Source organism: Erinaceus europaeus, chromosome 14 (assembly GCF_950295315.1).
Source record: "Erinaceus europaeus chromosome 14, mEriEur2.1, whole genome shotgun sequence".
NCBI classification, from domain to species: domain Eukaryota; kingdom Metazoa; phylum Chordata; class Mammalia; order Eulipotyphla; family Erinaceidae; genus Erinaceus; species Erinaceus europaeus.
Window position 1 is genome coordinate 62,704,701 of NC_080175.1, and position 27,545 is coordinate 62,732,245.

At 36.3% G+C, this 27,545-nt stretch overlaps 1 protein-coding gene across 1 annotated transcript in view; it reads left to right on the top strand.

Moving 5' to 3' along the window:
- The window catches only part of NCAM2 (neural cell adhesion molecule 2), a 219,167-nt gene that overhangs the window by 96,504 nt on the left and 95,118 nt on the right, over positions 1-27,545 (top strand). The window contains exons 10-11 of the mRNA XM_007521286.3: positions 14,383-14,570; positions 20,953-21,049. Of these exons, the coding sequence (XP_007521348.2) occupies positions 14,383-14,570; positions 20,953-21,049 (285 nt within the window). The remainder of the gene's footprint in view (positions 1-14,382; positions 14,571-20,952; positions 21,050-27,545) is intronic.

Genomic DNA, 27,545 nt, shown 5'->3' on the forward strand with positions numbered 1-27,545 from the left:
TTACACAATGGCTAAAACAGCCTACCAGAATATACTTTGCCTGACTCAGGAATTCTTGATTTATTATTTTAGAAGTGTGAAGAAAAGAACTGAGTCATTTATAATTTGCCACCAACTACTTTTATTGTAATGATACTATAATATAAGGTTGTTTAGGAGATTAGGCTTTAATCTCCTCTCCTTTTCTTTTTTTTTTTTGTTCAAAAAGCTCTTTTGTTTTCCAGTTGAAACCAGTTCTTTGGCTTGTTGCCAGTTCGTGTTCAACATGTCAGAGGCATTACCTTTACCAAAAAGCATGAGTTGAACTAAAGTTCCAATTTATGAAACAAAGGAGATAATAGGCATTTGATATGTGATTTAATACAATAAGCGAGAATTACATAGTTCATTTGATGATAATTAGAATATCATTAGGTTTTGTGACTAAGTACTCATTATTTATTAATTAGACTAAATTATTTATGCAATAAATTTAATTTAACAGCTACATGGTAATAATACATATTAAATAAATATTGAATCTTTCATTTGCATTTATCTCATTGAATTTTCTGCATCTGTTCTTCTTTCTTTTTGGGATATAATAGCAGAGTTTAAATTAATTTTTTTTCCTTTTCTTTTCTTTTACTTTTTGTTGTCAGGACATTGCTAGAGTTCCAAGTCTGTACAGTTCTGCCACTTCCTGTGAACTCTTTCACCTTTTTTTTTATTATTTGAGAGAGGATGAGAGATAGGTAGTAGAGAGACACTACAGCACTACTTCCTTTGTGACGCTCTGTAGAGAGACACTACAGCACTACTTCCTTTGTGACGCTCCCCCATGTACCTACAGATGCTTCCATTATGGTGGCTAGGGACTCAAAAATGGTCCTCATCCCTAAATGTGTTTTTTTTTTGCCTCCAGGGTTATTGCTGGGGCTCTGTGCCTGCACCAGGAATCTACTACTCCTGGAGGCTGTTTTCCCCTTTTGTTGCCCTTGTTTTTTTTTAAATTTTTGTTTATCATTGTTGTGATTATTATTGTTGTTGTTATTGATGTCATGGTTGTTGGATAGGACAGAGAGAAATGGAGAGAGGAGGGGAAGGCAGAGGGGAGTATAGAAAGATAGACACCAGGAGTCGGGCTGTAGCGCAGTGGGTTAAGCGCAGGTGGCGCAAAGCACAAGGACCAGCATAAGGATCCCGGTTCGAACCCCGGCTCCCCACCTGCAGGGGAGTCGCTTCACAGGCGGTAAAGCAGGTCTGCAGGTGTCTATCTTTCTCTCCCCTCTCTGTCTTCCCCTCCTCTCTCCATTTCTCTCTGTCCTATCCAATAACGACAACAACAATAATAACTACAACAATAAAAAAAACAAGGGCAACAAAAGGGAATAAATAGATATATTTTAAAAAATTTAATAAAAAATATATTAAAAAAAAAGAAAGATAGACACCTGCAGACCTACTTCACTGCTTCTGAAGCGACCCCCTTGCAGGTGGGGAGCTGGGGGCTCAAACCAGCATCCTTATGCTGGTCCTTGTGATTCACACCATGTATGCTTACCCCACTGTGCTACCACCTGACCCACATGTTTTTTTGTGTGTGCAATTTTCATATTTTAAGATTAAAGGGATGTATTTCTTTTTTATTTTATTTAATTTATAAAAAGGAAACACTGACAAAACCATAGGATAAGAGGGATACAACTCCACACAGTTCCCACCACCAGAACTTCATATTTTATCCCCTCCCCTGATAGGTTTCACTTCTTTAACCCTCTGGGAGCATGGACCCAGGGTTTTTATGGGGTGCAGAAGGTAGAAGGTCTGGTTTCTGTAATTGCTTCACTGCTGATCATGGGCGTGGACAGGTTGATCAGTACTCCCAGCCTGTCTCTCTCTTTCCCTTGTGGGATGGGGCTCTGGGGAAGTGGGGCTCCAGGACACATTGGTGGTGTCATCTGCTCAGCGAAGTCCAGTTGGCATCATGGTAGCATCTGGAACCTGGTGGCTGAAAAGAGAGTTAACATATAAAGCCAAACAAATTGTTGACTAATCCTGAACCTAAAGGCTAGAATAGTGCAGATGAAGAGTTGGGGTGGGGGGGACGACTCTGTTTCATAGTTAGCTAGTAGGCCTATATTACTTCTATTCCAAAGTGCCTCTGGCTACACTATTTAATGAACCCACCTTCTCTGACCCATCTTGGATGGAGCTAGAAGGAATATGTTAAGTGAGCTAAGTCAGAAAGACAAAGACAAGTATGGGATGACCCCACGCATAAACAGAAGTTGAGAAAGAAGAACAGAAATGGAAACTCAAAACAGGATTTGACTGAATTTGGAGTAGGCCACCAAGGTGAAAACCCTGGATCGAGCATGAAGGTGTATGTTTGGGGAGAGTGGGGGTGGGTTGGGACACAGTCTTTTGGTGGTGAGAATGGTGTTTATGTACACTGCTATTAACTTGTAGTCATATAAATCACTATTTAATTAATATGAGAGGGGAAAAACTGATTGAATGTCTCAAACTTTTTAATGCACAGACCATAGGCTGAGTCCTCATATGTTGACTCTCTTAAAAGCTTAGACAAGGGAGAACAGAAGCAACCGATGGCAAAGCTATATAAAAATAATGTCAAAGGACATAAATTATGGTGATGTTGTGTATGATACAGCAAATCCTAACAAAGGGATGTTATAGGGATGTATTTCTACACTGTACCCATCACCAATGTTCTGTGATTTCCTTCCAATAACCCCAATATAGTCAAATCTTAGAAATAATTGGTCTTCTCTTTTTTCTTTTCCTCTCTCCATCCTTTCCCTCCCTTCCTTTCTTTTCCTCTCCTTCCCCGTTCTCACTCTCTCTTCCTTCCCTACTTTATCTCTTCCTTCCTTCCTTTCTCTCTCTCTTTCTTTCTCCCTTTCTTTCTTTCTATCATCCATGTGAGTTAATTACCTATACTCCAAATATAACCCAGATCATCTGTTAGTTGTCTTTCACTTCCTTAGGTCCTTCACTAAGCATAATCACTTCCATTTCTATCAATTTTGTTCTGAAGGACACATCTTTTTAAATCTAAGAGTAGGATTTCATCTATGTCCCATAAATTCTTCATTCAGTCTTCCTTCAATGGACATTTAGGCTGCTTACAATCCTTGACTATTTTGAGTAAGACAGTAATGAACATAGAGACACATAAGTACCTTTGAGTTAGTGGGTTGCTGCTACACTCAACTACATTCCCATCAGTGTAGCAGAATTCCTGTTTCTCTGCAACCTTGCCAATTTGTTGCTTCCTGTTTTGTTGATGTAGGCTATTTTCATGGGTATGAAGTGGTATCATGATGTGATTTTTTTATTTGCATGTTTACCATAAGTGAAGTAGAGCATTTCTTCCTATCTCTGTGGGCCATCTATATATCTTCTTTAGAAATAAATTTTGCCTACTTTTTCAAAGGGATTTTGTTGTTGAGTCATATGATTCCCCTCTAGATGTTTGATATTACTCTTGTCTGATGTATAATGTGCATAATACCTTCTCCCAATTTCTAGGTTACCTGCTTATCACTGTGGAGTTCCTGTTGAAGCATAGAAGCTTTTCAATTTGGTGTAGTCCTACTTGTTTAATCTTGTTTTAGTTTCACTTGCCTACATGGACAAGTCTCGGAATATACTGGTGATGTTAAAATCCTGAAGTGTTTCACCAATGTTTTCTCCAATGTACTTTATAATCTCAAGTTTAAGATCAGATCTTTGATCCAGTTTGATAATATTAGTTCTTCCAGTCCGTGAGCCAGTATGTTCTTCCATTTCTGTAGTTCTTGTAGTATTTTGTTTGTTTGTTTGGTAAAGGTCCTTCACCTCCTATGTTAGATTAACTCTAAACTATTTTGTCTTGTTTGGGTTCAGCTGAAACTGGAATTACTTCTTTTAGTTCAATTTCCTCTGAATCATCATTTGTGTATAAAAATGCCACAGATTTATGTACATTGATTTTGTATCCTTCTACTTTCCTGACGTTATTGATAATTTCTAGTAGGTTTCTGCTAGAATATCTAGGTCTCTCTAGATATATTATCATGTCATCATCTATAAATAGTAATAATTCAACATTTACTTTCCAGTTTAAATTTCTTTAATCTTTTTTTTTGCCTAATTGCATTGGCAAAGACTTTTTCTCTTGGGCAGTACAGAGTCATTAGCAATATTAGAGACATTTTAATTATGAGAATATTAATTTATCTTATAACACAGATTATTATCACTTTCACATTATATGGGTTTACTGGGATTAATAAAACTTTGCTTTATCACATAAGTAAAGTTTTAAAGTCTCTCAAGATAAAAGTGATTACAGAAGCATTATATCGAGCATAGAGAAAGACCTTTACAAAAACTACAGAAATGAAAGAACATCTTTTGTTGATGGACTGGATGAACAATTTAAAAATATTTTATTTTATTGGTGGTAGTGCACCGGGTTAAGCACACATAATGCCAAGCGCAGGGACAGGTGCAAGGGCCAGATATGGACCCCGAAACACCACTTGTGGGGGGGTCACTTCACAAGCTGTGAAGCAGGTCTGCTGGTGTCATATCATCTTTCCCCCTCCCTCTCTATCTCCCCCTCCTCTCTCAGTTTCCCTCTGTCTTATCCAACAGTAACAGCAACAGCAACAATGGAAAAAATGGCTACAGGAGCAGAGGATTCATAGTGCTGGCACCAAGCCCCAGCGATAACCCTGGAGACAATTAACAAACAAACAAACACTTTATTTGATACAGGCAGAGAGAAATCTAGAGGTATTGGGGAAGATAGCAAGGAAGAGAAACAGATATATCTATATCACTGTATAACTGCTTCACCACTTGCGAAGCTTTCACCTTGCAGGTGGGAACAGGGGCTTAAACCTTGGTCTTTACATATTGTAACATGCACTCTCAACCAAGTGCACTACCATGTGGCCCCAGAGCAATTTTATCAAAATTATTATCCTTCCAAAAGCAACACACACACACACACACACTCAACACAATAACTGTCAAAATCCCAATGATACTTTTTTTTTTGGAGGAAAATGAAGAATATCCAAAAATTTATGTGGAGCCACAAAAATGCACTGTACTTTGTAATTTCAATTACAATGATTAATCATATGAGTTATGTAGAATAGTGACATTTCATAAGCAACTCATTTAGGGTATTATCATCATTATGTACTATGCTGTTTTATGTAGGCTGAAACACTAATTATTTTATAATCAAGAATCCTTCTATCATTATCAACAACCAAATTAGAAGAAACCCAGTGTTTTCTAAAAGATCATATAGAGATATATCTAATATAAATTGTTCATGACCCCAGAGTCTTCACAATATGTTCAATTTTGTGCATAACTTGACTGTTCAACTTTAGTCTAGAAAATGCACATACAGCCACTAGTTAATTAGCAATAAGCACACATCTTACTCAGTATTCTATGCAGTCATTAGCATTCCCATGGCATGTGGGCTGAATCCAGTTAATTGCCAGAGCTGATTCTGCATAAGGGTGAACATACAGTAGAGCTGGATCTATGAAATCATTAATTGAATTATCCTCTAAGTGTGCCAAAGGATATATTAGTTTTTATTCCCTTGGTACTTTCAGTATAAATCAAATGAGAAAATCCAGTGACTGAAAAGCTGTGTCAAGTAGTTTTAGCCATTAAAAAAACATGTGCCATTAATTTTTAGCTAATTTAGTGGGCTGGCTTCACAAAATAGGCAATAAGAATCTATGACAGACAGTGTAATAATATATAGGAATAACACTGGTGTCCTGAAATACGGCTGAATTGCTAAAGCTTATGTGAATATACATATATAAGCAAGGCTCCAGGTTTGATACAGGTGCCACATATGATGGAGCTATAATGTGGTTTCACACACACACGCACATGCACACGCACACGCACATGCATATATGCCTGCTCAAGTGAACTAAATACCTATGCAAACAAGTGCATACATATTAAAAAGAGAAATACTAGACTATAACCCAAAGAGCTGTGAGTCTTGGAAAGTGAAACAAATGCCAGTATGCTTTTGCTCATCTGTTAAATGAATCACATGCATATTTATGATATTTTTTATTATTTATTTTCCCTTTTTGTTGCCCTTGTTTTTTTTAAATTGTTGTTGTAGTTATTATTGTTGTTGATGATGATGTCGTCATTGTTGGATAGGACAAAGAGAAATGGAGAGAGGAGGGGAAGTAAGAGAGGGGGAAATAAAGAGAGACCCTTGCAGACCTGCTTCACCACTTGTAAAGCAACCCCCATGCAGGTGGGGAGGTGAGGGCTCAAACAAGGATCCTTATGTTTAACCTGCTTTGCTACTTCCTGACCCCCATATTTACGATATTTTTCATAAATTTGTTGCAATTATTTACCGAGTATCACTGGTTGTCAAATATAAATTTGTATGTACAGAGCTATACAAAAAGCAATATAGTTGTTGCTGTCATGGAACTTATATGTTAATTAAAGAGAAATAACTCACACAATGTGTATGTTGAATAATAGGAAAAGGTGATCAGATAGAGGGGACTGCTAATGTGAAAGTCTAAAAGCAAAACCAAGGTTTCAGGAAAGAATTTAACTAGAATTGGAAATGAGAAAGAAATATAAATATGTTATATAATACAGATTCTTGCAAATCATAATAAAAGTTCAGATTTTAGAAGGATGTAGACTCTTAGAGGTTTTAAGCAAGATAGCAACATTGTATTGAAAATATGAGACCTAGTGCTGGCTCACCCAGTAGAGTTCAATATTACAAGACCCAAAGACCTGAGTTCAAGTCTCTGGGCCCCACCTGTAGGGAGGGGCTTCCCGAATGTTGAAAAACTGCTTCAAGTATCTTTACTTCTCTCTGTCTCACTCTAACTCTCTTTATCTCTTACCTCTAATGAAGAAACAAAAATAAAATGAAAGAAAAGGATACTAGGAACAAAGGAACCATGAAGTCAAATAAAATGAAATAATTCAAAGTTGGTAGACTTAAAAACAAAACAAACAAAAAAAAACTAAAAATGACCAGTTGTTAATTTGGTCTTTTTAAATATTTATTGATTTGTTTATTCCTTTTTGTTGCCCTTATTGTTTTATCATTGTAGTTATTGTTGTTGTAATTGATGTTGTTGTTGGATAGGACAGAGAAATGGAGAGAGGAGGGAAAGACAGAAAGGGGGAGAGCAAAGATAGACACCTGCAGACCAGCTTCACCGCCTGTGAAGTGCCTCCCCTGTAAGTGGGGAGCTGGGGGCTTGACTGGGATCCTTCCGCGCGGGTCCTTGCGCTTTGTGTTAATTAGGTCTTAACCAGATATATGATAATGACACTCAAGATAAGTGAATAGTATTTTTATATTTTGTGACTTTGGGGAAAGATATTATGAAAACTTTATGATAGGCTTTTAATAATCACTTTCATTTCAGTGCACAAAGCATTTAGTGTATAGTAGGTTTGTATAGAGAGTTGCCTCTCTTACTCATGAACATGTGGAAATTCAGGTCAAAGATTTTTTTATATTTCATTTCTAGCAGAGCCGTTGGTGTACCTTGTTATCAGCTTCAGGCTGCTCACAAGCAGGCAGAAATCAGAAATTCAGGCCACCACTCAGCAAGAAGTATGCTTTACTTAGGTCGATGGTACCAACTACAAATAAGTCTTGTACAAGGAAAAAAAAAAAAAAAAGCTTCAAAACCTGAGTGGAAATGACAGGAAGTAAAAGCTTAGCTTAGGCACGCAATCTAGTCAGGAAATCTTAAGACAGTTAACAGGCTGCCATGAAGACTGCTGAGTGTGAGTATAGTTTGAAGGCTCAACAAGAAGGCCAAAATACAAAATAAAATAAAAGTATAAAGGGCATTTATCAAAACCGGGGTAACTTGACACTGAGTTTGAAGGTTATTAATAGTTCCTTTGCTGGGGCTGGGTGGTAACACACCTGGTTGAAAGCACATGTTACAGTGCACAAGGATCCAGGTTCAAGTTTCCCGAGTCCCCACCTGCTGGGGGAGCATCGCAAGCAAAGAAGCAAGGCTGCAGGTGTCCCTCTGTCTCTCTCTATCTCCTCCCTCTCTCAATTTCTCTCTGCCTTTACACAATAAGTAAGTGAATAAAATATTTTTTTTAAAGTTCCTTTGATGTGTCCCAATATTGGCAAGCTGGGCTTCTCATATGGTGTTCCTGATTACATCTTTGAGAAAGTAGCAAATTGAGACACTGTTGTGGCTCCTTTTTTTTGTTTGTTTTTGTTTTTTTAATGTTTGTACTTGTAATTCAGTGATGCCCCCTCCTGTGCATAATGGACATGAGAATTACTGAAGTGCTCTAGTTAAATCTACCCTCTACATTGTTACTACTAAATTAAATCAAAATTAGATGTTCTTTTTTAAAATTTTATTAATGGTTTGCTAACAATTATGAAATTACAAGATAATAGAGGCACAACTTGGGAGTCCAGCATGTAGCACAGGGGGTTGAGCACAGGTTGTAAGAAGCACAAGGACCTGCACAAGGATCCTGGTTTCAAGCCCCTGGCTCCCCACCTTCAGGGGCGGTGAAGCAGGTCTGCAGGTGTCTCTCTTTTTCTCCCCCTCTCTGTTTTCACCTCCTCTCACCATTTCTCTCTGTCCTATCTAACAATGACGACATCAATAACAACAACAATAATAACTACAACAACAATAAAAAAACAAGGTCAACAAAAGGGAAAAATAAATATATAAAAAAAACTTCCCCAAAATGGGTTCACAACTGTACACCCTTCCCACTGCCAGAGTTCTGAATCCCCAATCCTTCCATTTTAAGCTACAGCAGTTCTCCTAAGGTTGCAGATATGGGTTAACTATTATTTCTACAACTATCTGTCTACATTTATATATATTTGCCTTTTTTTTTTCCTATGGTCCCATATTCTCTCCCTTCCCAGTTAACACATACAGCTATTACTACATCTAGATGTCTCTCTTATTGTCCTCTTCTCTCTCTGGGTGGGTCCTGATGGAGTTGGAGTTCAGAGATCTCTACTCATCTTCTCCCTACCCTTCTGGGAGTATGGACCAAAAATTTTTATGGGGTGCAGAAGGTGGGGAAGTTCTGGCTTCTGTAATTGCTTCTCTGCTGGACATAGGCATTGGCAGGTGCATTCATACTAACAGCCAAAACCAACTTCTTTTTAGTAGTACTTCTACTGTATTGTAACTAAGAGAAAATAGTTCCTCGGGAGTGAGAGGTAGTGCAGTGGGTTAAGCACATGTGGCGCAAAGTGCAAGGACAAGCTAAGTTTCCCAGTTCCAGCCCCTGGCTCCCCACCTGCAGGGGAGTTGCTTCTCAGTCGGTGAAGCAGGTCTGCAGGTGTCTATCTTTCTCTCCCCTCTCTACCTTCCCCCTCTCCATTTCTCTCTGTCCCATACAACAACGAAGACAACAATAATAACTACAACAATAAAAACAACGAGGGCAACAAAAGGGAATAAATAAATATTAAAAAAAAGAAAAAGAAAAAAAAAGAAAGTAGTTCCTGGATCATATAAAATGTAGATTGAAAGTATATATCACAGGCTATATATTACTCAAAGAGCATGGACTTGCCTTGCACAAAGGGGAACTCGAGGCACTCCATGCATGGATGGTAGAATGGTACTATGGTGTCTCTTCTCTCACTCTGTCTCTCCTGTAGTGATCTCCTTCCTCTCCCCACACACAGATAATGGAAACTGCTCAACAGTATCACACATATGTGCTACTCTAGGCTCACTCTCTGATTCATGTGTGTGTGTGTGTGTGTGTGTGTGTGTGTGTGTGTGTGTGTGTGTGTGATTTGTGATATATTAACATATATTGCCATGGCCAAGTGATGACTCAGTTAATAGAGTCCTCACTTTACCATGTTTAAGGAACCAGATTTAAGCCCTCTGTGTCCGCCACTGCAGAGCACAGGGGACAGAGGACAGTGTTGTAGATGTCTCTCTTCCTCTCTGTCCTTGTCTATCTCTCTCTGTCTCTCACCCTTATTCACAAAAGAAAAAGTCACCTATAATGATGGGAGTAATGCAGGCATTGAGCCCTGGTGATAGCTCTGATGATAAAAACAACAAACAAACAAACAAAATCCTAAATTGCCTTTCTACAGTCCAGTATGCCATTTGCCTTTATTCTCCTTTTCTTGTCTTTATTTAGTATCTGCTGATGTTTGTTTCCCTGCACATTAGGGATCTTTCAGAATTTTAAAAATTATACTGTGTGAAAAGGCCCAATTTTCTGGATGTTTCTTGATTTATCTGTATGAAATTTGGCTTCATTTTAACTTTTTTTTCTCTACTCAGATCAAATTCCACTTGACACAGTGTCCCAAGATCAATTGTTCAGTGTTATTAATGTTCTGGTATTACTATGCTTGTGAATACTTGCAGACTTGTCACTGCTTTCATATTTACAAAATGTGTAATGTTCAGGAATTTAGTTTTCATTTTGTTGTAAATGGGAGTTATCAACATTTTCTTGCCTCATGTCACAAGTACAGTTTTAATGTGACTTTTAGCATAGCATGCACTGCCTGCAGCTCATTTGCATTCAGCATCAGTAATTTCAAATTAAATTCCCACTGAGATCATCAGGCAAGCAATTAGTGGCAATTGCTTGCTTCTATATAAAAAAAATATCTTGCCCTAAGATTACGGATAAATTCCAAAATATGATACACATTCATGCAAATGCCATATTGTGGACCAAGCAGACTGAGTCATCTATTAAGAGCCCCATATCATGTGTGATGTTTACATTGGGCTATAATTATATATAAATAAATGATCGTATCTCTCCATAGAATGGTATGATTCTACAGAGATCGTATCCCATATATTTTAATAAATTATAAAAGTGATTTTTTTGTTGTTTATTAGCAATTGAGGCAGAGATAGAACCAGACCAGAGTACTAAAAGAGACTTAGGGCTGGAGAGGGAAATAGCATAATTTTTATGGAAAGATAATTTCATAGCTGAGGCTCTGAGGTCCCCAGTTTAATCCTCAGTACCACCATAAACCAGAATGAGTAGTGTCTTGGTATAATAACAAAAGAGAAGAGACCTAGCATTGGCACACTTCTTTGAGTACACATGTTTCAATACACAAGGAGCCTGGATCAAGTCCCTAGTCTCCACCTGCAGTGGAGAAGTTTCACTCACATGTAGTTGTGCAATAGTAGGATTGAATTGAAGACCTTATGCTTGAGAGTTAGGGTTCTTCCACCATGCCACCTCCTGGGCCTTTTTTTTTTTTTTTTTTTTACGTAGAGCTAGATATACATATAGATACAGCTTTTGATTTGGAGTGACAAAAAGATTGCCTTCTCTTCAACTGCACCTCTAATTATTTTTCACTCTATCTTTTCTGACCTGAAAATGTATCAGTCCTTGAAGACATCATCTATTCAATTTAAATAAAACATTGAATTGAAAATTAATTGAAGGGCACAAGTGTTTGTGCCCAAGTTAGAGTGTATATGTTATGCTCAAGGACCCTATTAACAGACCTACGTGGGGATAACTTCACAATCAGTGAAGCAAGTTCTGCAGGTGCCTCTCAATTTTCCTCTCTAACTCTCCTTTTCTCTCTCAGTCTCTGTCTGTGTAAACAAAAAAGAAAAAGAAACTTGATTGCTTATTTTTTAGTCAGTTATTTGAACAGTTTTTGAGAAATAATCTAGCATCTACTATTACATAAGACATTATTATGTCTATAATTATGACTGAGGCATATCTTCATCCATAGATTTAGATAATTTGATAGAGAGTAAAGCAAACAGATCCTTCCAATGTTTATGACTATGCTGACAGAGAACATAGAATACCAATGGGACTGTCTTGGATATTATGAGTCTTCTGTAGTCATATAGAGGGGTAAAGCTAGACCTTTTCAATCCTATGGTATTATAATCTAATGTCTGATAAATTACAAATGATGATGGAAAAACTGGATATCTACACATAGAAAAGTGAAACTGGGTCACCACTTATAACACCATGCATCAAAATCATATTAAAATGGATCAGACTGGATATAAGACCAGAAACCAAAATCCCAATCTTTGCCTTACCTTAGATGGAATCTGAAGTAATAGTGTTGGGTAAGATGAGTCCAGAAGAGAAAAATGAATGTCATATAACCTTGCTTATTAGTGGAACTTGGGTGACAGGAACAAAGGAAAAACACAGGATAGAATTCATACTGGAGGTGATGTACTGCACCAAATACAGTGAGTGAGTCTGGGGAAAGAGTGGAAGAGGGGTGGGGTGGGGTGGGGTGGGGTTCTAAATTGAGCATGTGAATATTTTGCAAACACCCATCATGCGAAACTATAGAGACAACTGTACTATAAATTAACTGCCAGTAAAATGGGAAGAAAAAAGGCTATAAGCCACAAGTAAGAAACCTCATTCACAATTTTTATGTCTAGAAAGGCTATGTTTAGAAATTATAAATATTAGTTTTAAAACAGCCAAGTTAAGGGAAGAACAGGACCTATACAGACTAATGAAAGAAGATAGAGAAATATGCATATGCCATATTTAGTATATTCACAAACTTAGGTGCATCATTATTTATTTAGTGAGTTCTCTGTCTCTCCTTCTCTCTCTCTCTGGACATTAAGTTGTTTAGAGATTACAGTTATTTTTTAAAAATCGTGTACCAAAGATCTTTCATATAAGCCTTTCATAATATTTCTAATGATTTTTCTCTGGAGAAATACTGAAGACTAGGCTTCAGAATCAAAATTATAAAGCTTTCAGGGACTCTTTATCTTCCTGAAGAATTGCTTCAATTATATTCCGTTTAATAATGTATGATAAGGTCCACATCACTAAAACATTGCTAGCTCTGAATATGGTAATTTTGTTCTTTGGTTTAATGGGAATGTAATGGGCATGGTAATAGTCATCTTATATTCACATTTCCAGTTCTGCAACTTAGTACTAGAAGAAACTAGATAGCTCTTTTCCTTTTTGCTCTGTACGGAAAGCAGAATAAAACTTTCCTCACAAGTTATTATAGAGACTGAACAAAACCAACTGTTTTCGCTTACTGTCATATAGATACAAGTATTTCATATCTCTGCATGAATTTAATATTAAAATATACAAAGGGGGCTCTAGGTCGTAGTGCACCTGGTTAAGCACACATGGTGCAAAGCGCAGTGTCTGGGTAGGAATCCCGGTTCTAGCCCCAGGCTTCCCACCTGCAAGGGGTCACTTTGTAGGCAGTGAAGCAGGGTCTATCTTTCTCTCCCCCTTTCTGTCTTACCCTCCTCACTCAATTTCTCTCTGTCCTATCCAATAGCAATAATAGCAACAATAACAACAACAACAATGGAAAGATATGACCTCCAGTAGTAATAAATTCGTGGTGCAGGCACCAAGGCCCAGCGATAATTCTGGAGGCAAATGTATATTTGTAATATGTTTATTTTACATATGTTTTGTACATTTTTATTTTACATACTTACCTTACATATTTTTATACTTTGTAATCTGTTTGTTTCAATGAAATGATGTCTATTTTCTCTTACTTACTAGATATATGCAAGTGAAAGTTAGCCATCAGCATAAAAGTTAACTGGCGTTGATTAATTTAAATCATCTCAAGCTTAAGAAAACCTATGTCATTTCACTAAAAGTTTTTTTTATTTAATTGTGACAATTTCATTTCATTTCAGCTTAAACTTCATACATGCTTAAACTATTTTATAGAAAGAGTTGTAGGACTAAGATGGGATAAAAATGACACCCAAACACTGTTTTCAATTCTTCTTCTAGCGTTTGCCCTTCTTCCGTAGCCAGTCAACAGTGTCAGGTTGAGCCTGGTATCTGCTTGTTGCTGGCTTTGACAGTGACTGGGATCCATGTGGATTCAGTCAGCTAGGAAGGATCGTCAGTTTCCCCAATGTATGGGTACTCACGGGATGCACCACGGGAAGGTCAATCCAATGCATCCCAACTGTTTTCAATAAATATCTTCCTTAATCTAAATTATGGGAACTATTCCAGAAGCAGATTCCATAAATATAGCAAACTGTTAATTCATTTGATATTTTTGTTTGATTGTTAAAAGCAAGTTTACCTTTCAGCATTAATGTTTCATATCTTGCTAACTGACCAGCACTGACTGTTTCATATTAGTAGCTTTGAAATTGATTTACAAAATCACATATTCTTATGAGTTCTCATTGTACATATTAAATGTGTGGCATTAGACTGCTGGGCTTCTTTTTGTACTCAAGTAAACTAATTTTATATAAAAACAAATAATTACCAAAATTGATCTACAAGTGTTGTTATTCTGCTTTACAGATGCTCCCAAGTTCATATCAAATCAAACAATTTATTATTCTTGGGAAGGAAATCCGATCAATATAAGCTGTGATGTGACATCTAATCCACCTGCATCAGTCCATTGGAGAAGAGAGAAATTAATTTTACCAGCTAAAAATACCACTAACATAAAAACACATAGTGTAGGAAGAAAGATGATATTAGAGGTAAGTCTTCATGTGCAGACCAGTACATTTTATTATTCTTGCAGTTATCTTCGATTTTACAATGTTTTTAAGTATCTTGCTTTATATACATCTACCTATACAGGTGCATATGTATCTGTTAGTCTAATCATATGATGTACTTGCCTAGTTGTGTATTGACATTAAGCAGGTCCTTATGCATTTGAATCACCATTAATGATGACTCTCTCATTCCTCAAGGGAGAAAAAGATACATAACAATTTAACTCAGCCATCATTTTCATGCATTTACTTTTGGCATAAAAGTCAACTGTATCAGAAAAGTAACAGGAGAGGAAGTGAGCAATTTGTTGCTTATAGAGGAAAAATTTCAGTTTTAGTGTTTGATGTTCCATAACTTCTATGTTTCTACTGTGCTTCTCCTCAGGCTGGAGGGTATGGATGCCTGCTACCCATGCTTCTGCAAATTCCTAAATCAGCTAGACTTACTAGTTCAATACCTCATTTAATTGGATTTTTATCAGAATATTTCTCTCTCTTCTCTCTGTCTCTCTCTGTCTCTCTATCTCTCGGTCTCTCTCTCTCCCTCTCTCCTCTCCCCCTCCCCATCTCCCTCTCCCTCTCCCTCACCCCTTCCCTATCTTTCTCTCTCTCCCCTTCTCTCTTCTCTCTCTCCCCTTCTCTCTTCTCTCTCTCTCATTCCTGAAAACTGGAAGTTGAAATTGAGGGTGTTAGAAGAGTTTGTTTCTGGTGAGATCCACTCCTTATATCATAGATGGTGCTTCCTTTCTGGGACTTCCTTACATGTTTCTCTGGACACAAGGAGAGAAGTGTATCTCTTCTTAGAAAGAAATGAGATCCCGAACTTATAACTTCATTTAATCATAATGACCTCCTTTAATCCCCTATCTCCAGATATGGATTTCAAAATATGACTTTGGTGGGATATATTCAAGTTTTGTTTGTTTGTTTATTTGTTTAGTTAGTGTTTTACACTTGTACTATTTCACCACACTGGCTCACATTTTCATCCAGGTAGAAAGACAGACACAGAGAGGGAAAGACATCATAGTATCAGAACTTCCTCCATTGTCATAAAACTTCCCCCAAGGTCCCTCTGCTCATATCTAGGGCATCTGCATGGCAAGGCACATACCTTACCTGGTGAGTGATGTCTTTGGCTTCATTTAATTAATCTTTAAAAGGAAATTTAAACTGATATTTAAATGGCAAATGTGTGATTTCTGGTTTATTTCACCTTACCACTTTTCACTTTGGGGGATATTTCATAATTTTTCAGAGTAAATGTCAAGCAACATATAACAAATCCAACATTTAAAGTTAAATGCCTCTCTTGCTATTTAATCTTTTTCCTATGCAGCATTCTTCCCTACTCAAAAGTGAAAATGAATATATATGTAGCTTGCTTACATATAGCCATATTTTTTGTTTAAAGCTTTTGGCTAAACATAAATACTTTTATGTGTCTATTATTTTTTAAATTAGTATGTACAAATCTTGAATGGTTAACATGGGAGTGTAAACAACAACAAAAAGACAAACTTAAGACATAGTACATGAAGAACAAAATAATATTATGCATGTACAAACTATTGTATTTACTGTAAAAAAAGAACAAAATAAGAAAGAGAAAAAGAATGGAGGAAGGAAGAGTAATGAAGAGAAAGGAGGAAAGGGGTAATAATGAACATCACTAATTTTGAAATACTATCATATATAAGTGTTTGGCATCGAATAATACTAGCTGTCTTTTACTTAATAATTATTATAGTAGCATATGTATAATTATTTTTTTATTCTATTAGTGATATTGGCAAGTTTCTATCCTTCAACCAGTTTCTATCCTTCCCTATTGTAGTAGGGCTCTATAGAGATTAGGTCATGAGGCACAGAATATATATTTCTTTTATATATATATATATATATTTATTTATTTATTTATTTTATTTATTTATTCCCTTTTGTTGCCCTTGTTGTTTTACTGTTGTAGTTATTATTGTTGTTGTCGTTGTTGGATAGGACAGAGAGAAATGGAGAGAGGAGGGGAAGACAGAGAGGAGGAGAGAAAGATAGACACCTGCAGACCTGCTTCACCGCCTGTGAAGCGACTCCCCTGCAGGTGGGGAGCCGGGGTTCGAACCGGGATCCTTATGCCGGTCCTTGTGCTTTGCGCCACCTGCGCTTAACCCGCTGCGCTACAGCCCGACTCCCAGAATATATATTTCTTAAGAATATACAGCAATATAAAGAATAACTAGTTTTGTAATTAATAAATCAGTCAATAGTGAATTTCTTTAATTGACATTTAAAGTTCTAATTTCTTTTGTGTTGGGTTCAATAAGCATTCAAAGTATAAAAAAGAATGGTTTTAAGAGACAACAAGGTAGACTATAAATTATTTTGATTACTGATAAAAATGTACCTGTAAAATTAATCCAAACATTTTCCCCCTCTAAACATTCATCTATGGTATTTTGAAGACAACTCTTAAACACAGGCTTAAACTGAAGTAGGAAACTTCTATTAGATTTACCATTAATAGAATAATATTCTACTTTCTGTTATCTTGTGTTATTTTCCCATGCCATCAGTAAAGATGCTGGCTCTTTTTGTTGTTGTTTGTTTTATTGGAGAAATAATGGTTTACAGAACAGTTGTTGATATATGGGTATAGTCTCTGGTCTTCCTATGGTAGTTGTCTGACACTATCACCACCACCAGCTTAAGCTTCTCTTCACCATCATGTCCTGGATACCCAGTGTCCTTCTCCCATCTCCCAATAGCACAAAGTCCTAAAATGAGAATTCTTAATTAAATTATATTATATCTATAGACTATATAAACAGAAGAAATCAAGTTAGGGAATTTTAGTAAAAAGGTCAGCCAACACCTTTATTAGCTTTTATGTCCTCACCCTATAATTTGATTTTCAAAACTGTATTTCTTGCATTCCATCAGCCCTAAAGATCTGAAGTTAATTTGAATTGAATTAGCAGTATATAGAATGTGAGAAAGTAGCCTCTGAAGTAGATGTTCTTGGTACCTCCTGGGGAAATACCAATAATAATTTCCACATCTTAAACATTTAAATATACTCAAATTAATACTTTTGTTACACCATGTTTTTTTATTTATTTGATCAAGTTATGTCTCATTCAATGTCATTTTTAACATGTTCTCTAATGGGTTATATTGTATATTTGCTAACCATAGAACATACTAAAGGAATTCTTTTTATAAGATTGAATTGTAATTTTTTTTTTGTCTAGTAGGATTATTGCTATGGTTTAGTGTCTGTAGGACTCCATTTCTTCTAGTAGCTGTTATTTTTACCCCTTTAATAAAAGTTGAAAAACAGAGTTATATTAAAAGAAAGGCTACTTGTGAACCTCCCTCACTCCCACCTCACAACCCTCTCCTCCTACCCTCCACAGAGCCATTTCTGTGTAGTATCCAGAGATTTGAGCCAGAATCCTTGTGTCTGGGACTATGTATGCTCTACTAAGTGAGCTACCAACCCAGCTTCTGTATTGTAAATATTTATTTCTGACTTTTGATAGCTGAATTCCTAGAAAGATAAAAAAAATGTGAATTTAGCCTTTAAGAAATTAGTTTAATGAAAATATCAATATCTACATTACTTTATTAATATTGAAAAGCTGGACAATAATCATAATTCTTAGTCATTATCATCAAGTCCTTGACCTTGTATTGATTCAGTATGTTCTTCCCAACTGAATATAAAAATGACTTTCTTTGATATTTGGAGAAGGGTTGATCCAAATTTCTTTCTCACTAGTAAAATAATTTTAGACTTAAATTATCTTGGTTTGTTAAAAAGTTTAATATTTTAATTAATATTTTAGTCATTCACAGATACTTCTATTAAAGCTATAAAAACTCCTATTCCTTAAGCTTCTGCTGTAGTCCTAGATAGAGAGCTGACTAGGTAAGGAATGGCACAGCATTTTTATATTCTTTCTGAATTACTATCTTCAATGGACCTCAAAATTACACTTTTAGTTAATAGCTTCGCATTACCACAAAATCATTTTTCCCCTTTTGGGACAAGTTGAAATTAACAGCAACTCTTGTAAGCATATTCTCTCTTAATAATAGTTACTGAGTCTGGAAATTATATCTATTACTACCAGCAAATCTTTTTTTTGGTGAATAGATATTCTAGAATTTCAGTATATTAGAATTATAGGGTTGGTCCCAATGTTCAGCAATAGAATCCCGCAAGGTTAACTTAATTATAGATTTCAAATGTGTAAGGACTGAGGGTCAGCTATTTTCCACCTAAACTCAAAGAGAATGATAGGGATTGAAAAGAAATGGAGGCAAGATACTGTTATTAGATATGAAGATAATATGTCTGTCTTAAGGGGTAGCTGCACAAGAGCAATATTTTCTTGCAAAATACCTTCCTGCAAAGATTTTTTTTCTGCTTTAGAATGAATCCTCATCCTTTATTAATATTTTATGTTCAATAAAAGCACAAGAAAGAGACTGAGTTGACTTGTTATGAAGTTTTCCTGAACCCTAGATCTTCTAGAAGTTGGACTAAAACATATAAAACAATGGCCATGATGTTGTTGGTTTAGCTTTCTGTTTACAATTTCACACCTGCATTATTATGTCTTTCAAACAACTGCTTTCAGAGCTTTTCCGTATATAAATAGCTTCTCCTCCTCACCCCCCATTCAAGAGGTGTAACAAACAAGTGGTATTTGCTTATTCATTGAGTTAGTAGAGAAGGTATAGTTTGTCCTGTGGATAGTGTAGGTACATGAAATATATATATATATATATATATATATAATTTTATTTATAAGATGTAAACATTGATAAAACCATAGGATAAGAGGGATACAACTCCACACAATACCCACCACCAGAACTCTGTATCCCATCCCCTCCCCCAATAGCTTTCCTATTCTTTAACCCACTGGGAACATGGACCCAAGGTCATTTGGGATGCAGAAGGTGGAAGGTCTGGCTTCTTTAGTTGCTACCTCCCTGAACATGGACATTGATAGGTCGATCCATACTCCCAGCCTTCCTCTGTCTTTCCCTACTGGAGTGGGGTTCTGGGATATTGGAGCTCCAGGACACAGTGGTGGATTGTCTGTCCAGGGAAGTCTGGTTGGCATCATACTAGCATCTGGAACCTGGTGGCTGAAAAGAGAGTTAGCATATAAAGCCAAACAATTTGTTGATTAATCATGAACCTAAATGCTGGAGTAGTGCAGATGAAGAGTTGGGGGGGGTCCTCCGTTTTATAAATAGTAGGCCTATTTTAGTTCTATTCCAAAGGGGCTGTGGCTATACTAGTTTTTTATATTTTTTTCCCCTGAGCCTGAAATCTGATATGCAGGTGGATCCAAGTTATTATCTGGGGAGATGATGTCATGGCTGGAAAAAGGATCAGAAAGCTGGATCAGGAAAGACAGTAGCTCCCAAATATGGGAAAAATGTATAAATATTGTTGACTGTAAACTCCATGGATTTGATGTGATCTGGGGCCCATATTCAAGTGGTTCACTTTCTAACAAAGTCCCAAAACATAGATATAGACCAGGTCCCATGAGATAGGGCATATGTTCACATGTATCCATAAATTAGCATAAAATATATACCTGAAAGCAAAAGTACACAGTAGTTTTCAGTGAGTCAGTATGAAGTTCATAATGAAATAGTGTCTACTTAGACTTAGGTGCCCTCCATACCTATTTCCTATTATACTTCCCTCACTCACTCCAAAGTTAACCTTATCAAAGCAAGGACTGCAAAAGCTGGATAAGGGCACAAGACTGGCATACTTTAACAATGATTCTTAAGTCACTATTAGGTAACCCGATCAGCTAGGGTCCTATTCAGGGAGTCCTGAGATTCCCAAAAAGACTTGATGGGTCTAGACCTTGAATAAATCCCTCTCTCCATTGTTACTGGTCATCTCTATCAGGAACAACAAAATAGACCCCTTTGTGGGCCCCCATAGGACCTTGCCCTCAGCTTGGATCAACAAAGGTAGAGAATGTTCCATCCTCCAAAGGGAGGCTGGAAAACATAGTCTATACTACAACTGAGGAATATGGGTCCTGATATTGGGGCAGCTTGAAACATTCGTACTCATGACCACAGAATATGAACTCGGATCTACAGGGATGCAGAGGTCACATAGGCTCCTAGATGAATTCTATTTTAAAAGTATTTGTATTATATAATCTCAGTTGATACTGAAATAATGTTATAACAATGAGTCATGAATAATTTATTATCAGATGTGTGCAGATGGTACACATTTGAGAGTTTTATCAAAACTTCTTAAATACCATTTTAGAATTTTAAAAATCTTCCATTATTATAATTATTTTAGATTGCACCTACATCTGATAGTGATTTTGGACGATATAATTGCACAGCCACTAACCGTATAGGAACAAGATTTCAAGAGTATGTTCTTGCTTTGGCTGGTAAGTATGGCAAAATAATTTTAAGATCTTATAAAAATGTTTCCGTAAACAAGCAGCTTTCATATTTTAGAAAGTTATTGTACATGTTGTTACTTGGAATAATGAACAGGTGCTTTAAAACTTGCATGAGCATATGTGACAGGTGATTAAGATTTGGTATTTATTTCTTATTCAAACTTGACTTTAAGCCCTGATCCAAAGTTCCTCAAATTTATAAATGAGACACAGTAAGAAATAGGAAATATATGACTTATAATCAAATATGTCAACTAAAGAAAGGATTTTGTCAATGATATTGTTAATAAGAGATGCCTTTTTAAAGAATTTTTTAATTTCTTTATTGGGGAATTAATGTTTTACATTCAACAATAAATACAGTTGTTTGTACATGCATAACATTTCTCAGTTTTCCAAATAACAATAAAACCCCTACGAGGTCCTCTGTCATCCTTTTTGGATCTGTATTCTCCCCCCTACCCACCCACCCACCCCAGAGTCTTTTACTTTGGTGCAATATGCCAATTCCAGTTCATGTTCTACTTGTGTTTCCTCTTCTGATCTTGTTTTTCAACTTCTGCCTGAGAGTGAGATCATCCCATATTTTCATCCTTCTGTTTCTGACTTATTTCACTTAACATGAATTTTTCAAGATCCACCCAAGATTGGCTGAAAACAGTGAAGTCACCATTTTTATTAGCTGAGTAGTAGTATTCCATTGTGTATATATACCACAACTTGCTCAGCCACTCATCTGTTGTTGGACACCTGGGTTGGCTACTACAAATTGTGCTGCTAAGAACATATGTGTACACAGATCTTTTTGGATGAGTGTGTTGGGTTCCTTATGATATATCCCCAGGAGAGGAACTACAGGGTCATAGGGTAGGTCCATTTCTAGCCTTCTGAGAGTTCCTCAGACTGTTCTCCACAGAGGTTGGAGCAATTTTTTAAAGTAATTTGATTTAAAGTTATAAACCTGGAAGTAAACATGGTAAGCTTATTACTAAGGAAAATGGATTTTCTTTTTCATTTGATTTGGAGGTTAGTGGTTTACAATATAATAGTCACATATGAGCACAACTTATTATCTCTCTGTGATAAGTCTTTGAAATAACTCCAAATTTGGAGGCTTTAAGGCTTTTGTTGAATAAACATATCATTTTATATTTAGAAAAGATATTCAATTTCTGATATTTGTCCTTCGAACTTAAAACATTGTTCACTCTCATATAAGGTAGTTTTGTTGATCTAAACTGCAGCATCTGGAGGCTCAGGTATAAAACTGTGTGCTGTATTAGACTGAGCTACCTCCCCAAGTTGACATCTTTCATATAAAACATTAATGTCAATTAACTTATGAAGGATATTAACTAATATAAGAGGGAAGGGTATGGTAAGGAAAGAAATAAATGAACTGTTTTTCTGTGAAGTTCTTAGAAAATTAATTTAAGTTTATAGTCTTTAGACACTTCATTTCAATGTATGGATGTGTCAATAAAGCACTATACAGTACATTAAATTCTAGGAAAAACAAAAATTTGAGTTATATCAAAATTAATTGGCAAACTAAAGCATCACTTGTTTGTATTGATAAGTAGCATTCATTAGTCATATTAATTAAAATAATTAGGAAATTAGACAAATTCAGATATGACACTTATAAACAAAGCATAGCAAAATTGTATAAGGAGATAACAACCTTGACTATGCCAACACTATCTTTCTTAAATAATCCAAAAATTCATGTGGGTTTTGTCACTTTTTCCTTCTAGTATCCTGGCCTATGTCTTTCATATGACCTTTTCTTAAGTGAAGTCACTGTGTGACCTGTCATTTATTATTATTTTTTCCTTCAGTTCAGATCTCTATATATCTTTATTAAATCTCATATTGTCAGTTTGGGATCATCTTTTTAACCTACTGTCACCCTCTCAATTCCTATAGTTAAGCTCTCTTTCTGAGATTGATTTAATTCATAAATAGCAGAAATGGTCACTGGTATATTCTCCAAGTTATCTCTAAGCCTATACAAGTCATTTTTGAGACTAGGAACCTGTGTATAGGGTAAGCTGGATCAACTGAACATAATTCTGTAGATGTGGATAGCAGTCAACCTACTTGTCTTTTTGTATCTGGTCCTCATTTTATATAGTTCCTTCCTCTATAAAGAGCAGAAACAAGTGAAATTTAGTTCATTGGAAACATACATTCCTCAATTGGATAAAAAACTAGGTTTTTCTTCCATGTTCAATGTCTTGACCTTTCCTGGGGAAGTCTACATCTTGCTCTTGGTTTTAGAAATCACAAAGCAGGGTTTGTGTATCTTCAGAAACTAGCCCTAGAAAATTACCCTCAATTTTGTCATTTCCACGTTCTTCTGAAAAATAAATTTGAATAAGTGAATGTTCATTTTAGCCAATTCATCTAAACCTACTATAACAACAAATCTATCAGATATGTTTATATGCTTATATTAGATATATTTATGAATAATAGTTAAAATATCTGTTAATAATTCAATATAAAGTCTGTAACTGGGTTAAAGACACATAGTTAAAGGCAAGGATCCTGGTTCCAGTTCCCAAAACCCAATCTGCGGGGTGGGGAGGGGGGGTGGGGGAGTGGTGCTTCACAAGCAGTGAAGCAGGCCTTGAGGTGTCTGTCTCTTTCCCTCTCTCTCCTCTCCTCTCCTCCCCTCTCAACTTCTGTCTGCACGACCTAATAAAAAATGACCACGAGGAGCAGTAATTTGTAGTGCAGGTACCGAGCCCCACAGATAACCCTGAAAACAAAAAAATATAAAAATACATTCTGTAACTTATGAGTAGAGATAAGATGTCTTGGGAATGTTTGGCGGAAATAACTTTTACTGATACCTCCAAAATGAATGAGTACTCTCAGACAATATTAAAGATAAAAATGGAATCATGCGGGAGACAAGTGGTAGCGCAGCGGGTTAAGCATGGGTGGCACAAAGCGCAAGGACTGGCATAAGGATCCTGGTTCGAGCCCCGGCTCCCCACCTACAGGGCAGTCGCTTCACAGGCAGTGAAGCAGGTCTGCAGGTGTCTTTCTCTCCCTTTTTCTTTCCTCCTCTCCCCATTTCTCTCTGTCCTATCCAACAATGACGACAACAATAATAACTAAAACAATAAAACAACAAGGACAACAAAAGGGAGTAAATAAATATTTTTTAAAAATGGAATCATCGAATCATTGGGAGTCAGGCGGTAGCACAGGGGCTTAAGCGCATGTGTCGCAAAGCGCAAGGAACTGCGCAGGGATCTTGGTTCGAGCCCCCCCCCCCACCTGAAGGGAAGTTGTTTCACAGGCAGTGAAGCCGTCTGCAGGTGTCTATCTTTCTCTCACCTTCTCTGTCTTCTCCTCCTCTCTCCATTTCTCTCTGCCCTATCCAAAAACAACAATAATTACTACAACAGTAAAACAACAAGGGCAACAAAAGGGAATAAATAAATATGAAAAAAAGAAAAAAAATGGAATCATCTGTGATATATCCCTGAATTCTCTCTTTGATCTGAGAGGGAAAATATAAAAAAAAAAAAAAAATGAAATCAGTTACCCAAAGAGCAGAAAAAATTCTTTTAATGATTCAGATATCTGATCAAAAGCTGAAAAAATCCATAGCAATAAGTGAGCCCTAGCGATGAAGTCTCTGGTCTTTCCATGAAAAGGAGTGGATTGGGCAATAGATTTACATACAGTGTCAATAGAAAATATCTTTGATAGGACTTCAAGCACCATTTTGGAAATAGTAGTCATTTAAACACTTTCATATAAAGGAAGGATTACAAATAAGCTCTTCTGATTGATCTAAGTTTAGCAACATCACATATATATCTGTGCAGAAAATGCTGAATCAGTGACTCTGAGCCATCTCCTGGTTGCCAGAATTCTGTCACTTTAGAAAAGCATATTCCCACAAGTAAGCATGTTGATGTCAGAGCAGAAATTAGGAACAAGGGAAACAAAGAATATGACAGGAAGCAACTGGAGCAAAACTTTGTTGCTTTAAAAGAGAGTAGGACAAAATAATTTACCATTTAAGAAGTCTTTAGATTTCATGATAATAAGATATGAAAGACTCAATGGTGAAAGATAAAAATAATTCAGAGGGGCCGAGTGGTGGCACACTTGGTTAAGCGCACGTATTACAATGTGCAAGGACCTAGTTTGAGCCCCGGTTTCCACCTGCAGGGGGATGCTTTGCAAGTTGTGAAGCAGTGCTGTAGGTGTCTCTGTCTCTCTCCCTATCACCCACTTCCCTCTTGATTTATAAAAAAATAAATAATTTGGAATTTGGAAGAGTAAAAGTACCTGATAAAGTAGTCTCCTATAGGAAAATAAACTAATTCTATTCAGTGATGAGGCTTAGCCTTAGAAAAGAGGAGGGTAGATTTTCAAAATACTTATTAATTTATTATTTTTGTCATCATTGAGATCAGTCAGCACAGTATCCAAGTGAGCTCTCTTGATGGTCCCACTAGTTTAATTCACAATTAATAGGGTATAATCTGAGTAAGCTTGCTTGATGATATTTATTTTCACTTTTGATGTTGAAGTCTGTTTTCCTGCTGAGAAATGAAGATTAGAGTGCAAAGAGTTAACACACACACTTGAATGTCTTCTACATTTAATGTTCTCAAATTATGTTTTGTAATTCTGTTATTCATCTTCAAAGTATATTTTCTAAGATCTGTTTTGTCATCACAGATCCCCCTCACCATTTTCCCCCCACTCTTGTCTCTGTGTACATAAGATTTTAGAATTTTACTTCATATAGTGTATCCTCACTTTTGGACTTTATTTTCTTTATTAGAGCAACTAATTTAATGTATTATTTTGAATCTGTTTTAAGCTATATGTGTATGAATATGGTTATCGTTCTCCTTTATCATGTACTTTATCAGTAGCTTCATGTACTGCAACTTCATGTATTAATTGTCCTCTACATAATTGCATTGTTCTGTTTTATGAAGAGTAAAGTCAGAGGGTCAAGTTCCATCATCTCTCTGTTATTACAAAATAAACTTATCACCAGGACAAACTTTCTCTTAGGTGTTATATTTTTATTTTTATCTGTACATTTCAGGAATATGCACAAATGTCAACATATTTACCAGTGTTAGTTATATACTAATAAATATTTTTAAAAGATTAAGAATAGTATTTTGGGGGGGTTAAGCACACATGGCACAAAGCGCAAGGACTGGCAGAAGGATCCCAGTTGGAGCCTCTGGCTCCTCACCTGCAGGGTGGTCAATTTACAAGTGGTGAAGCAGCTCTGCAGGTGTCTTTCTCTCCCACTCTTTGTCTCCCCTTCTCTCTCGATTTCTCTCTGTCCTGTCCAACAACAACAACATCAATGGCAACAATAACAATAAATACAACAACAAGGGCAACAAAATGGGAAAAAAAATGGCCTCCAGGAGCAGTGGATTCATAGTGCAGGCACCAAGCCCCGGCAATAACCATGGAGGCAAAAAAAAAAAAAAAAGTATTTTGAATGGCTACTGACTTATATTAACCACTTATCTTCACAACAGCAACTGTTTATTGCTATTATTGCCATCACTTTGCTTTTGAAGAATGATAGTATAATAACTCCAGACTATTCTTATCTGACTCCTAAATCTTGACATAGATGTCTTTTTCTTGAGTAAATGATGAATTCATGAGGGCAAACTCAACATTTTATCTATAATTTTATTAAAACACTGATAAATCTCCATGGATGTGAAATATTGTACTAGAAAGAGGATGATTATCAAAGAGTGATGATAGCAAAAGCATTAAGGACTAACATTTGCCAAAGTCTGATGAATTTCAGGTAGTCTTTTCAGTGTTCAATATTACTGGATATTCATAGAAACTTCAATTAGAGTGGTCTGGGAGGTGGCACAGTAGATAAAGTACTGGACTCTCAAGCATGAGGTCCTGAGTTCAGTCCCCAGCAGCACATGTACCAGAAAAGTGATATCTGGTTCTTTCCCTCCTCCTATCTTTCTCATGAATAAATAAATACAATCTTAAAAAAAAGGAAACTTCAATTAGAAAGAAAATACTGATGTTTGAAAAGATTAAGGGATTTGTCTTATATTTCAATTACAAAAGTAATAAGGGGAGGTTTAGATGCATAAATTCTGATACTATTTATCTAGACTCTTAATCTGACATTTTACTATTATTGTAAAAGTTTGAAAGAATATGTAAGCAAACACACATTTGCACAGTTGTCCTTTTTAGTCAGTCAGTGGTAACTAGAATGGAAGAGGATGTAAAGGAGTTTTTAAGAGTACATGAACAATGACAGGGTCATGGTGTATATAATCCAACATTTCCAAGCCCCACTTGAATTACTGAGCCATGTTCAAGAATCTTTCATGATATGATCTTCTGTTATCAAACCTAGTGAGGTTTGATAATTCATATGCTGAAGCACCAGACTGAAAAGTGTAAGGAGGAAGTGATGAGTAGA